Below are 14364 nucleotides of genomic sequence, written 5' to 3' on the forward strand. Positions count from 1 at the left end.
ACCCAGGAAAGGCTTTGTGCGGCCCAACTCCAGGACAAGAAAACTTCATCAATACGAGAAGAATAGAATTAATTCGGACTCTGCCCAAAAACTGTATAAGAAGGGACCAGCCAAAGCAGCAGTCGTGACTTGGGAGGTCTGGTGCGATAGAGATCAGATCTAGGCGTGTTCACCCAGCTCCGACCCCGGGCTCGGTGCTGCTTTTCTCCATCGGGGCTTTTGAAACCGATATTTCAGGCGCATAATAAATGCCATTTCTTTCTAAATTTTGATTGGGCAATTTTGTTTATCCCACCAGGAACCACCCCCTCGCTCCACCTGCTCTCCCAGCCTCCCACACTTGCCTGAGCTCCAGGTGACCAAGTCTCTGCTGTCCCTGATCATGTGGTGCAGAACCAGGAGCAGTTTGTCCAGCTGGGATTGAGTTTCCTGGTGAGCACCACTGGCCTGTTGACACTTTGTGGCCAAGGCCTCTGCTCTGTTCTCAGAGCTCTGGAGCTTCCTACGCAGCTCAGACACCTCAGCCTCCAGCACCTGCACAGAGTCCCTCAAGCTCCCTTCTCCTGCTCGGGACTCCTCCAGCTCCTGCAGCAGCTGCTTCTCTCGAGTTGCCTGGCTAGCCTCCATCTCCAGCACTGCCTCCTGCAGGGCCCGCATCTGGAAGATGGATGCACAGAGCCTCAGGGACAGGGCTGCTCCTGAGGCAGCAGAGCAGGCAGTAGAGCAAGCAACAAAGGAGAAATGACTTCAGGCAAAAAAACATGCCCAAAACAGAAGGCACAGAGCCAAGGATTCCAATGGAAACAAGTGTCCTGAAAATAGGGAAAGGGAGCCAATGGGCATCCTTGAGGCTGCAGCTCTGAACACCGGCTGAACTGGCTGCGCTGGAAGTGCCCTCCCCAGCCTGCCATAGCCACGTCTGTGTGCCCCCATTGCTCGGTGCCCAGCACAGGCACCAACTCCATCTGGGACAACACTGCTAACAGAGGGATGGAGAAGCTCCAAAGGAGTCTGCTGCTGCTTCTCCTCCCACATTTCCCCTGCTGGGACCCGGGAGAGAACGGAGGAAACCATCGGCAGCAGACACCAGATCCAGCCTTGGCCTGTGGCTGCAGCAGCACCCCAGGGCAGAACACGGCAGCAGTGGATGCTGCTGGGAGGGGAAAGCAGTTGGGGCCTCCAAGCCAAAGGTGATGATGTGTGTCCCTGGAGAAGAGGATGCCAGGGCACACATTACCTGGGTGTTGAGCTCCAGCACTTGTCCTGTGCGGTTTGAACAGAGCTGCTTGGCCTTGCGAAGAGCAGAACGAAATTGAGACACCTGATTGTTCAGTGCCTCGTTCTTTTCTTCCAGTGTTCTGAGGCACAGGTTCTTTTCCTCCAGAGCCAGAAGCAGCCTAAAAGGGAAGCATGCAACTCATTACTACACGGTATCACATTTTAGGAACTCTTAGGACTCGCAGCACCTCGGGGGAAAACTGCTCTGTCTGATGAGGTTTGTCTAAAGAACGTGGCTGTTTGTTTGTTCCCCCTGCAGTCACAGCCCAGCATGTGCCCACTCTGCTTTTATTCATGAAAGAATGGGCAGTTGCTGCCTACATGTCCTACCTTCTTCTTGAGATGGGAATGTGAATGCAGACCTAACAAAGTCTTGCAATGAAGAGATTAGGGGAGAGGAAGAGTTTTCTTCTGACTACCCAGGCTCCAAGGGGGAAAGGTTTGGTCAACGTGGAAGAGACATTTCCTTGCCCCATCTTGTATGTCCAGGTAGGAGGAGCAGCACCCTACAGCCAGTGGATCTCGGGGAAGTTCCCCAGGATTTACCAGCACTCATCCTACTTCCAGCTGGAGAAACAAAGGCCAATAGCAGAAGTGGCAACAGAGCCTTGGAGCACAACCTGATGGAAGATGCAGAAACCTGCAGGCAAGCAAGAGGGCCCTGCCTTTTCTTTGTCTTCTTCTTGGAAGAAGAATCCTGTGGCACTGAAGACCGGCAGCACTTGGTCAGCTGCAGGAGCCCCGCTAACCTTGCTCTTGTTTCTTGCATTCTTTGCACAGTCAGTATTGCCTGTGACTCTGGAGGCTGGCAGGGACCCTGCTTGAGCCCCCCCAGGCACCTGGGGGCATTTTCTGAGGAACGATGCAACAGAGACATTCTTGGTTCTTGGGTGCCTTTGAGGGCAATCTGGCCTAGGTCAGCAATCAGGGCCTTGAGATGGTTCTGCCAAGCAAAGGCATCAGGATGCCAGGCGGGTCCAGATTCCAAAGGCTTCAAGTTACAGGACCCAAGGCGGAGCGGCTGGATGTGTCCAGCTCCTTACACTGCAGCTTGGGCAGTGTTAGCACACCCACCTCACAACAGAACACACCCCTAGAGGGAAAGAGCTACTGCAAAAGCCTTTGTCTTCAGAAAAACTCTAACTGAAGGCTTGAAAGGAAAGAAAATGAAACACAACATCCAGACAACGAGACGCGTCCGCACGGAGAGTTCAGAACTCTGCCACGTAGGAAATGCTGCCAGAGCCCCTGGCAGGTGCAAAGATGGCAAAGAGGGAATCCATTGCCCACAAGGCAGAGTCCCACAGGCTTTCATTTACCTGGCTTTTTCCTTCTCCAGGGTGTTCGAGTAAGCCCGAAATCCTGAATTTTGGTGTGCCACTTCTTGCCATTGACTCCTTTCCATCTCCAAGTTCTTCAGGTGCCCTTGCAGCTCCTTGTTCTGATGTTCTGCCTCCTCCAGCATCTTCTGGAGCTGCTCAACCTCCAACAGCTTCTGCCTTGACTGCTCCTGGGCCTCACTCACATCTTGCTGGGCTCTCTGAACAATCGTTGCCTGGGACTCTCGGGAGGCTGCCAGCTGAGATGTCAACTCTCCCACCTCCAGTCAAACAGAACAAAGCAGTCAGAGGCTACAGCCACAGCCTGTCACTGTCAGCCACAGCAGAGGCTGTGAGAAAAGGCAAAGGCCAACTTTCCATTTCTCCCTGTCCTCAGAGCACCAGATTCACAATGCATACGGACAACTTGTTTCAATCTCTACATGGCCCACCAAGGGCACCTGAAAAAGCACCTCCCACACCAAGGCTAGCAAGAAGAGGCCAGCAGGAATCCATGCTGATGGTTGCTGGCCAACAGCCCAGAGGACCAGCCCAGCTGTCCAGGGCAGCAGCTGAGATGCAGCAGAGCACTGAGGGTCCTTCAGAGCAGCTGCCAAGGAGCCCAGAGCACGAGGCAGCCCCAGGGACCACCCCAGCAGCTGCTGCTCTGCCATGGAAAAGCAAGAAGGGCACAGACCCCCTGCTGGATGCTGCGGTGCCACTGCTGTTTCACTCACCTGCTTTTCTAGAGCCTCCCTCTGCTCAAGGAGGAGATTCATTTCCTCTTTGATGCCTCGTAGTTCGTCCTTGTGCCTCTTCTGCGCTGCCTGGATTTGCCCCCGAGCTTCCTGCAGCTCAGCTTGCAGCTTTGCCTGGATGGTCTGGCAACAAAATGCAGAGCAACTTCCTGCCACCTGCCCTCAGGCTCAGCTTTTCCCACTTGCTGTCTCAAAATCCCATTCCTTCAGCGACTTTTTTGGCTTCTCTACCCAGCTCTGCTTCCATTGCAAGCCTTCCTTCCCGGGCCTGAGCTCTGGAGCTTGCCAGGCTCTGTGCTGCCAGGGCCTGAAGCAGCCCTTGCCTCCTCACTCCCAGCACCTGCCTTTTGTGCCCTTGCCACTGCCCTGCACTCTGTTCCCTGCCTGCTCAGACTTACCTGCCCCTTCTCTTGCTGCTCTTTCACCTCCTGCCTGAGCTGCTGCACCTGCTGGCAGGCTTGGCTTAGCTGTCCCCGAGTTTGGAGCAGTGTCTCTGATAAAGAATTCTTCTCCTTCTGCTTTTCCAGCAGGACCTGCACAGAAGGAAAGAGCAGAGGGCTTGACACTTCCCCTGCAAACTCTGTGTGGCAAGACGCAAAGACTGATGGGCTCACGCGCTCTCAGAGCACTTGGCTGCTGCTCCCCTGGGCCACTGTCTGCCCTGGGGGGGACACAGCTCCCCAGGAAGTGACTTAGAACACAGCCCAGGAGACATCTCTGGGTTGCTGTTCAGAAATACTCCAGGCGAGTCTTCAAAAAGATTTGTCTCTTGTCAGCGTTCCCGCTGCGCCCTCCCTGTGCCCACAAAAGAAAAGTCCTACAAACTCAGTTTGGCTATGGACTCCGACCAGTACACACCAAAAGAGGACCCGTAAGAGAACAGTGAAGATCCTCCGAGGTAAGTCTTAGGAAAACAGAGCACAAGAGCAGCACAAAAATCCCAATGGAAAGCTGATGTTTCTGCCGGGCTTCCTATGAGAGGGCTCATTCCTGGGCCCAAAGATAGCCCTGTTCACCTTTCACCTCCCCAAATTCAATGTAGAAGACATGGAGGGCATGCTCCACACAGCCCCATAGCCTGCCATCTCCCACAGCTCCAGCCTTGCAAAAAATCACACCAATTCTCCTTGCACAATCATTAACAGCAAAATGTCTATCAGGATCTATTCCAGTACTGGACATTTTCAGGATGGCTGAGGAAAGCAATTTTGCTTGCTGAAGCAAGTGAAAATTCACTGAGTTTCTCCTTCTTGGACAAAACCCACATCCAAGTGTCCCCTCCTCCAGTGTGCAAAGCAGCTCTCTGCAACGAGGGCATGCCTGGCAGGGAAACAGCTCTTGTGGTGAGCAGTCCTTTAGTGACTGATGGCAGTCTGGCTGATGTGGCCAAAGCAGACTCTATTTGTGCAGCAGTTCACACCAACAATACCATTTACTTGTCTTACACAAAGAAGGTGTCTCATGGCCCTTGCTGGTATTCAAGCCTGAAGACTACACTGTGCTTTTGAGCTTTTGTCTTCAAAAGCAAAACCTCTGCTGTGTATTTGCCAAACCTACCACATACTCCAGAACTGAGACTGTCTGACAGAGACCATCAGAAACAAACCCTTCTCTCACAGCTCTCCTGTACCACCCAATCCAAACCTCCCCTGGCACACTTGGGGCCGTTTCCTCTTGTCCTGTTCCTTGTTCCCTGGGAGCAAAGACCAACCCTCACCTGGCTGCACCTTCCTGTCACAGGGAGTTGGAGAGAGCAAGAAGGTGCCCCCTGAGCCTCCTTTTCTCCAGGCTCAGCCCCCCCAGCTCCCTCAGCCACTCCTTGTCACACCTGTGCTCCAGACCCTTCCCCAGCTCCGTTCCCTCTTTTAGAAGCTCTGGGGCTGCCCAAAGGAACAAATTTTGCAGAAGCATGTAACCCTTTGCTGATGAACATGCATATGCCTGGCTAATAAATGCGTGGGCCATCTTGAGCCAGGTGTGCACAGCCGTGTCCCTCTCTTCTACTGCCAGAAACGGCATCTGGCCTGATCTGGCTGGCACAACTCCCACTCCCACAGGTGCTGCCTAGGAATAAGGTGTCCAGAGCCACGGTAACATCATGCCCCTCTTGCTCCAGCAGCTCCCTCTGAAGCTGCAATTCCTCCAGTGCCTGCCTGTTGACTTCCAGCTCCCTCTGCAGTGATGGGTCTTCTCCCTCGAGTGCAGCCAAGTCCTCCACTGTACAAGAAGGGGCAAGACAAGTTTTCAACGGAAAACCAGCCTCATTTCCAAAACCAACCTCCATCCTGTCCTGCTGCTCCGCCTTTTCTGTCTGGGCTGACACTTCCTTCAGCTGCTTGGTGTTCTTCTGGCGCAGACTCAAGGCTCCTGGCTCCGGAATTCCAGTACATTGCTGCAGCTTCTCCTTGGACTTCTCAAGGTTTTCACAGTCACTGCAGAGACAAGGCTCAGCCAGAAGAAGGAAGAGGCCTGAAGAGCCATCGATCCCATTTTCAGCCCTCCACCATGGAGCTGGGGGCAGTGGGCTAAGGAAGACCTTGCTCTTTCCCTCCCAAGCAAATCCTCCAGAGGCAAAGGGAAAGGAAGGCAGGATTTTGCCTTCCTTCAGTGACAAGCAGTGGCTGGACAGGGGCTCTCAAAGAACAGAATTCAGGGAAGCAGCACGGTGAGAGGAAGGAGTCTTCTATTCCAACATCGCTGTGCATCTCCCAGGCAGCCTTGGGAGTCACAGTAGAGCATGAAAAGCCCTGACAGGACGATGCTCGAGAGCCACACTGAGGCCTGCACATGGTAGGGCAGGTGAGTTCTTCGCCCAGAACACCTCCGAACTCCCAGACCTGGATGCAGATTGCCTCTGGAACTCAGGAGCAGGAGGAAGAAACACTCACCCCCTTCTGATTTCTTCAATCACAGAGTCTATGTGCTCCTGCTGGCTTCTGAGCCTCTTGCATTGCTCCTCCATTTTCTCAAAACATCGCTGCAAGCGCCCACAATTCTCTGTGGCTTCCCAAACCAAGTCCAAGGGATGCTGTGCATGAGTGGATGTCGGAGTTGAGAGGCGGTTCCTGAAGGCTGCATGCTGGGAACGGTCAGCGCCGGTGATGGAACTGGCCATGCTGTCACTGCCGTCTAACAGCACCTGAAAGCCCACATCCAGCTGTTAGGCAGGTACTCTGTTCCTATTCCAAAGTACCACTGAGATGCCTCTTCTGATTCCACAAGAACCAGTGTCCATCCGTGGAGGACCAGTTTCAAATCCGAGCCAGCTCAGCACAGTTTACTCACCTCAGGGGCTCTGGAGAAACGTCCCTGGTGAGAAAGGCCTCGAGCTCCCTGGAAGAGCACAGGGAAGAGCACACTCAGACTGCATGGCTGCCCCTGAGGCAGTCGCCTCTAAATGCTTCCCAGCCTGGAATTCCAGCTCAGCTCCTTCCTCTCCTCCTTGGGAATATTTTCAGCCCAGTAGGTTGACAGCAGCACAAACAAACATGCTGGAAGGTGTCTCATCACTTCTTACAACACCACAAGGGGAATTGCCCAGAGCCCCATCCCACCTGGTCTTGAACACTGCCAGGGATCCAGGGGCAGCCACAGCTTCTCTGGGCAACCTGTGCCAGGGCCTCAGCAGCCTCACAGGGAAGAATTCCCTCCCAATATGCCATTAAACCCTGTCCTTTCCCTGCAGGCCCCTGGCTTAAGTCTCTCTCCAGCTCTCTTCCAGCCCCTTCATGCATTGGAAGGTCACCCTGGAACCTTCTCCAGGCTGGACAACCCCAACTCTTGCATCCTTTTCCCTTGGCACAGGTGCTCCAGCCCCTGGAGCATCTTCCTATCATCCTCGTGGCCTCTTCTGCACCACTGGGGATCATCTTGGAGATGTCTGGGAGAAACCCATTCTTGTCTCTGGGAAGCACTCAGGCTGCGCTGTGAATTGGGCTGAGGGGAAGGCAGTGAAAGCTGCTCCCTTGTTTGTGCCCACACCCTCCAGTGGGACAAGGACAGAGGAGGAGATGTGGGTGTGCTCTGGGATGGCCAGGAGCCCCCCCATTCCCTCCCAGGCCTGTCCCCATGGCCAGCACCAAAGCTGCTGCCAGCTCTGGAACAGCCAACTGTTAATCCCTTGCTATTCCCCAAGGGAACTGTTCCCAGTGGCACAGCCCAGGCCCACCCAGGCCCCTGCTGGGCTTGGCACAAAGAGGGCAGCAGCTCTCTCACTCACCCGCCGGCTCTCCATCTGCCCCTTGGCACGAGCAGTGACCAAATGTCAGTGTCCAAAGGCCCTTGGCCTTTGCAGGGTCTAAACCTCAGTGTCCAAAGGCTTTTGGCCTTTGCAGGGTCTAAACCCCAATCTCCAAAGGCTTTTGGCCTTTGCAGGGTCTAAACCCCAATCTCCAAAGGCTTTTGGCCTTTGCAGGGTCTAAACCCCAATCTCCAAAGGCTTTTGGCCTTTGCAGGGTCTAAACCCCAATCTCCAAAGGCTTTTGGCCTTCGCAGGGTCAAACCCCAATCTCCAAAGGTCGTTGGCCTTTGCAGGGTCAAGAGCACAAGATCAAAGTGCTGTTGGCCGTTGCAAGGTCAAAGCCCCAATGTTCAGGAGCTGTTGACAGTTGCCAGGGTGCAAACCCCAACATTCCATGGGCTGTTGATGGTTGCCAGGCTCCAAACCCCAACATTCCAGGGGCTGTTGATGGTTGCCAGGCTCCAAACCCCAACATTCCAGGGGCTGTTGATGGTTTCCAGGCTCCAAACCACAACATTCCAGGGGCTGTTGGAGAGGCCCTCCCCTGGCTCTCCACCCATCCCAGCTCACTGCTGCCCCGGCACCTGCACCAGCACCCCCACATCCCCACAGCCCAGCTGGGCAGCTGGGCAGGGACCTGGCTCAAAACATGAGTTCAAAGTTGCTGGCCCAGACAGCATCAGTTTTAAGGCTCAGCATTCCTGAGACCCGCATGCTCTTTAGGGATGCGCTTAGTTCCTGAGTCACAGGAATTCGTCTGTCTCCCCTGACAAAGGGGAGCTGTAAGAAAAAGCCTAAAAAGGTTCTTGGTGCTTACAAATATTCATGGAAAGTAAAGCTTTGCATCTAGAACAGCCCCATGAGGAGGAAATGGTGTTTCAGGGTTTTTTCAAATTCCTACAGAGAAATGCCAAGAGTTGCAGTGTTTAAGGCTCATAAAAGAGATGAAGAATCCTGAAACAGACACGAGTGCATTTTTTTCTCTGCTCTCTGTTTGGCAATATATCACTAGGTCTTTAGGCAGAAGAAAAGTCTTGCTGCTTATTTCAAAGATTCCTCGCTAGGAACAGACCTTCCAGAACCAAATGCTTGGGAAAGCTTTGGTAGATATTTTTCTCCCTCATCTTGAGAGCGTTTTTCTGTGTTCTAGGGAGGATTTTTGTGCCCCAGTTGACAGGAATTGGTTTCTGGCCGGGTACAAATCGTCTGGGGAAGAGAAGAACGGCACCTGCCTTCTCCAGGGCCTCTCCAGTCTCTCTCCAGAGACTGACAGCCCAGGGATGTCACTGCCAAGTTCAGCTTCAGAGACCGATGCAGCTTCGAGTCTCTGCTTCCAGAACAGCAGCTCTGGGCTCCTTGAGCACAGCTGCAAAGGAGCAGGACAGCTCCCGGTGAAGCTCTGAGCTCCTGGCTGGTCCTTGCACACCTCTCAGTGTAGTTCTGCCAGTGCTGTTGGTCTCGGGCCAGCTGTGACTGCAGCAAGGACGCCTGAAAGAGGCAGAAAGCCCAGCTCAGACAAGCCCACGTGGGCAGGAGCATCCGCAGCCCCACGGTACCGGCTGTGGGGGCAGACACAGCCTCCAGTTCCAGCCCTCACCAACACTCTGCCCTTGGGGAAGGGGAAAGGAACAGGCTCCCACACTGCCCCTGAACGGAGCTCAGATGATCAAAGAGTCCAGTTCATGGCTGGCAAACCCTTCCCTCATACAACCCTCAGCCACCACAGGTCTGGGAGAGAGAGTTCCGACAGGATTTAGGAACCCAGCTCTGATTGCCAAAGCACGCATTCTGGCCACTGACCCCTTTCTCCACGGGCTGTGCCTCAGCACGGGGGCTGCAGCTCCCCTGAGCTCCTGGAGGACTCTCCTACTTGAGCTGCTGGACAGTCAGCCCCGGCAGGAGGGGAATTTGGTGCTTGGCGTGTTTTGGTGCTTTCTTGAAGCATTTTAGCACCCAAAGCCCCTTTCACACCGCCCCGGTTTTTAATTATACATTAAAAAGGGCTTTAACTTCTTTACATTTATTCATATTTATTATGCTTTCACTCAATTTTACTTAATCCCAAGGGATTCTTAAAGGGGTTTTGGGGTTTTTTTGGGGGGTTTCCCCACTTCAGTGCACAATATGCCTTTTCAACTCTCCACTGTTTAAATGTAACTGAAATAGAGCCTTAAATCTTTCGTAGCTATTCAAATTTATTCCATTTTCGTCAGTTTTGTTGAAATTCCGAGGAGGCGTTGGGCCTTTTCTGAGTCCCTTTGTGTACCCGCCCAGCCAATGGCTGAGGGGAGTTGGGCTGAGGCGGGAACAGCTCTCGCCCCGCCCCCTGTCCCGCCCAGCCAATGGCTGAGGGCGCTTTTCCCCGCCCGCCGGTTGGGCGGGAGCCGCTCCCCCCTTGTCAATCAATGAGGGGGGTCCGGCTGAGGCTGGAACTTCCCCCTCTCCCCCTCCCCGGCCGATCACTCCCGCCCCTCCCTGCCTCGCTGCTGCTGGCCCCTTGTGACTCGGAATTTTCTCCACCTGCCCCACTCTGCACTGGTTTATACTGGTTTATACTCCCCCCTCCCCAGGTAGTCAAGCTCCTGCACCCCCCACACCCACCCCGCAGTGGGTAAAATTCATGTCGCTTGAGGTTCGTGTCCACAAAGGAGACACAGGAGTCCTGTACAAGTCCCTTGATCCTGTCAGGAAAATTAATCCACAAACACCAGAGGTTTAGGTTCAAAAAGGAGACAGAGGAGTCCTTTTACTTTTTTGGAATAAAGGGAGAGGCCATGGAGTCTTTCCCATGGGGTCTCTCAAGTTGTTGGAGGATGCAGCCTCCTTTTTATCCTAATTTCCCAGCCGCATTTCCCTCTCTCTTTCCCCATTGGCTGAGGTACTTGAGAGGTACAGACTTCCCAAATCGCCTAATAAAGACCCCCTTCTAATGTATACCCCCCTCTTACTTTTTTCCTTGTGTCTCCGTTCTTTTTCTCTAAATCCAGGGATTTAGCGCAGTCTTGAGTAACAGTCTGTGTCAATTAATGGAATTCCTATTGTTGTAAACGACCCAGATCCAATATGGAAATGAGTTATTAAAAATTTTATCGAGAACTATAAAATTCAGCAAAGCAAAAGGGATTGTGCTGGGAGCACGGCCAGGGGCCAGAGGCTCAATCACAAAATGGTGGTGCTACCTTTTATACCCCTGTGGTTGCATCAGCCTTATGCACACTGGTGTACAGTTTTGCATAGTCTCACCCCACGTCACTCTTTTAGGAGCCGGCGCAGTTCTGTTGCTGTGCTCCTCGGGGTCCTCGTTGGATGGAATCCCACTCCTTTTATGGTTGCGTCTTCAAAGTCGGATTAGCAGCAGCAGCTTGTCCTATTATAAGCTTACAGAACTGACATTACCACACACAAAACCACACAACCCCCACAAAAGCCAGCCCCATAACCAGACCACCCCAACAACATTCCAACATATCCCCCCATCCTTACACTTTTCAAGGAGAACATCACAATATTTAATATTCCAACTCATAATATGATTCATAATATAACTCTCAACTCATACAACATACGGCGAAAGCCAACTCTGAATAACTTGTTTATAACACTATGGAATGTATGGTTCCTCCCACTGCTTCTTTCACCTCTCCGTATCTGGCTTTATCTACCAGCAGACCCACAGTTTGTAAACACACCTCCTTCTCATTTCTTTCAATCTCTCCTCTTTCTATTTTCTCAAGAACTGTCTTTACAAACTTTAGTTACCATTGACTGGGTAACTTCTGTTCCTGGGTCTTTTTTGCTTTTGCTATTATTTGCAGTGACATCATATTCTCTCCTTCTGTAGCCCTTTCTGGATCAGGAAGCCTGGCTGCCACTTGCATCCCCTTGATCACCTGCTGAAGGAGCTGAGCTCAGCAAGGTGTCATGCATGGCAAAAATATTAGAGTTGCTACAGCACATAAGAGGAAAAAAAAAAGCATTCGTTTAACCCATAGTCCACCAGGTAACCACAAAACGTGTCCCATTCCTGTCTTTTCCATGTTTGAACCAGTACATATGCTAACTTTCAAGAAGGTCAAGAGCTGTAGTTGTCCGGTTGGTTATTATTTTAAAGACGGCTTGTAACTTAATTATCCAATTTAAATTATAAATGGGTTGTCTGGCACCTGATATTAATTCATTTGGATTCCAAGTGGCTGCTCCACAGTGTTGTATGATTCGCTCAGGCGGCCATTCATCTTTTCCCCACTTTTGCATGCTCACTTCAGCCAGGCATGCATCAATTGACTGCTTTTCCCTAAGATGGTCATAGACCTTGATTCCTAACTGATTTCCCTGAACTTGTGGTAGCAAGCAGAACGACAGTCTAATATACCCTACAGAACATATCCCTGACCAGTTTGGAGGTAACCTGTGATGTTACCCATGGCCAGTTGTTGGAGAATGGTTAGAGGATCAGGGACATGGGTCATTGATAAAGGGTACAAATCAATAACAGAACTGTACAAGCAAAGGCCTGCAAGAGAAAATGTTTGCATGAGAAAATGCCTGTGTGAGAAACAGGCCTGAGAACCAAAAGGGAGTTTTAAGGAGGTACAGTCCTGTGCTGATAAGATATACTGACCATGAGAAGGGAGGAAGATCTTTGATCTCTCAAGTCAAAACATAAATCATAGAAGCTTGCCAAATGTAGTCTTTTCTCTAACCCAATTATGTACAAGTAAGAATGCGCTTTTGTAAGTTTAAGGTAATTAAAGAACTGATAAGCATGTACTTTCACACGATATAAGTGCCTCTGTATTGCTAATAAACGAAGCTTGCTTTATCAATCACATTGATTGTCTGCATGTTTTCCCCCGCCGAAGTCAGCAGCCAGTCTTCAGCTTCTCCTGGCCCTCTGCAGACCCAACAATTGCAAGGGTTAAAGGTTTTTGCTACTTTTCCCAGGACTAAAAGACGATTCTCCCACCTCTGGTGCAAACCTAACTGACAATGTAAAGAGAAGATTATTAAGAAAACCATTCTAATGGTGTCATCTAATCACCTAATCTAATTCTCACGTTGTCTTCCGCACCACCTGTGGCGCAGAACAGAAACAGCTTAACATAAAGAAAACAATGACAGCAAGGATTGGCCCCCCAGTGACTGGAGATCCGAGAGGAGGGATGCCCGTGCAGGCTGCTCCAGCAGACAGGCTGTGGGTAGGCACATGGGGCTTCTCCCGATGTCGATGCACTGGCTGCTGCTGCGGCCCACTCCTGCGGGGTGTCAGTCGTGGCCTCCCGTCCTTCTTCTCCAGCTGAGATGTCCAAATCTCTGGGGCCTCAGAGACTTTGACCCTGAGTGTGACGGGTCCACCCATGTTCAGCTGTCTTGATGGCTGTTTATGTGGTCAGTAACACTTGGAAAGGTCCACGCCACTTTGCCACCAGTGGTGCTTCTTTCCACTCCTTAACTAGGACCCAGTATCCTGGCTGAATGTTATGAGCAGCAAAGTCCAAAGGCAGGGTCTATGCAAGCTGAGCTTCCTGTCGAAGAGATTTCATAAGGGACAGTATCCGGGCCACATATTGTTTTAAATAGACATTATTTATTTCTACCCTCCCACTAGGCTGAGAATTACAAAGGTAAGGAATTCCAAACATCAATTCAAAGGCAGATAATTGAATGTCTCCTCTGGCTCTGGCCCTTATTCTTGCTAAAGCCAGTGGCAAAAGCCATACCCATGGCATCTTGGTCTCTATCACCAGCGTCAGAAGGTGTTCCTTTATTTCTCCATTCATTCTTTCAACCCAGCCTGACTCTGGGAGTGCCAGGGGCTATGGAGGTTCCATTGTATTCCTAAAGCAGTCCTAACCCCTTGAAAATTTTTCCTGTAAAATGAGTTCCCCTATCTGAGTTTATTGCTTCCTTTATAAACAACCCAGATCTGATATGGCAATGAGTTATTACAATTTGTTGAGAACTCAATAAAAACGGCAAAGCAAAAGGGGACAGCGCTGGGAGCATGGCTGGGTGCCAGAGGCTCGCCCAGAAAATGGTGATCCTGCCTTTCATACCCTTGTGATTGCATCAGCCTGATGCACATTTGTTGACAGCTTTGCAGAGTCTCGCCCCCTTGTCAATCTTTTGGGAGCCCGTGCTTTTCTGGTGCTGTGGCCTTCAGGCTCCTCGTTGGTTGGAGTCCCATTCCTTTTGTGGTGGTGCTTTCGAAGTCTGGCTGGCAACAGCCCGGCCCTTTGCACACCCCACAGAACTGGTATTACAACACACAGATCATACAGCCCCTAGAAAAACCAACCTCACAACCAGACCACCCCAACTACCAATAAACAAGTCTCAATATGTAATATTATAACTCATAATCCATAACCCGGACAACATGTGGCAAAAGCCAACTCTCAATCATTCATCTATAACAATCCTCCCTCTTATTTTTTTGAAAATATATTTGGCTTGAGCTGTATGTTGAATTTGACACCTGTGTTCCTAATTCATACCTTTTGTATATCTGTTGTGCTTCCTCAAGTGGGTCTCTCATTTTGTTGTTTCTTTTTAGACCCATGATCTTTTGGAGGCCCCACAGACTGTTTTGGATCCATAGGTATTGTTACCAACTGCGTGTGTTGTAGCACATGGTTTATTAGTCTAATAAAACAGGATATAAGGCAGGGGAGATACAAGAATCCCGCTAAAGAGCATAATACCATGAATCCAAAGCTTTCCCACCATGCTCCTCCAAATAAATTATTCCACCAGTCACTGTTTAACA

At 51.2% G+C, this 14364-nt stretch overlaps 1 protein-coding gene across 1 annotated transcript in view; it reads right to left on the minus strand.

The window, feature by feature from the left end:
* The window catches only part of LOC138100516 (centrosome-associated protein CEP250-like), a 39280-nt gene extending 25905 nt beyond the window's left edge, over nucleotides 1–13375 (minus strand). The window contains exons 1-8 of the mRNA XM_068998392.1: nucleotides 13316–13375; nucleotides 12653–12669; nucleotides 6641–6688; nucleotides 5634–5787; nucleotides 3335–3478; nucleotides 2598–2878; nucleotides 1238–1397; nucleotides 345–657 (exon numbers count right to left, since the gene is read on the minus strand). Coding sequence (XP_068854493.1) covers nucleotides 345–657; nucleotides 1238–1397; nucleotides 2598–2878; nucleotides 3335–3478; nucleotides 5634–5787; nucleotides 6641–6688; nucleotides 12653–12669; nucleotides 13316–13375 — 1177 coding nt within the window. The remainder of the gene's footprint in view (nucleotides 1–344; nucleotides 658–1237; nucleotides 1398–2597; nucleotides 2879–3334; nucleotides 3479–5633; nucleotides 5788–6640; nucleotides 6689–12652; nucleotides 12670–13315) is intronic.
* Nucleotides 13376–14364: the final 989 nt, after the last annotated feature.

Source organism: Aphelocoma coerulescens, unplaced genomic scaffold (genome assembly GCF_041296385.1).
Source record: "Aphelocoma coerulescens isolate FSJ_1873_10779 unplaced genomic scaffold, UR_Acoe_1.0 HiC_scaffold_100, whole genome shotgun sequence".
NCBI lineage: Eukaryota > Metazoa > Chordata > Aves > Passeriformes > Corvidae > Aphelocoma > Aphelocoma coerulescens.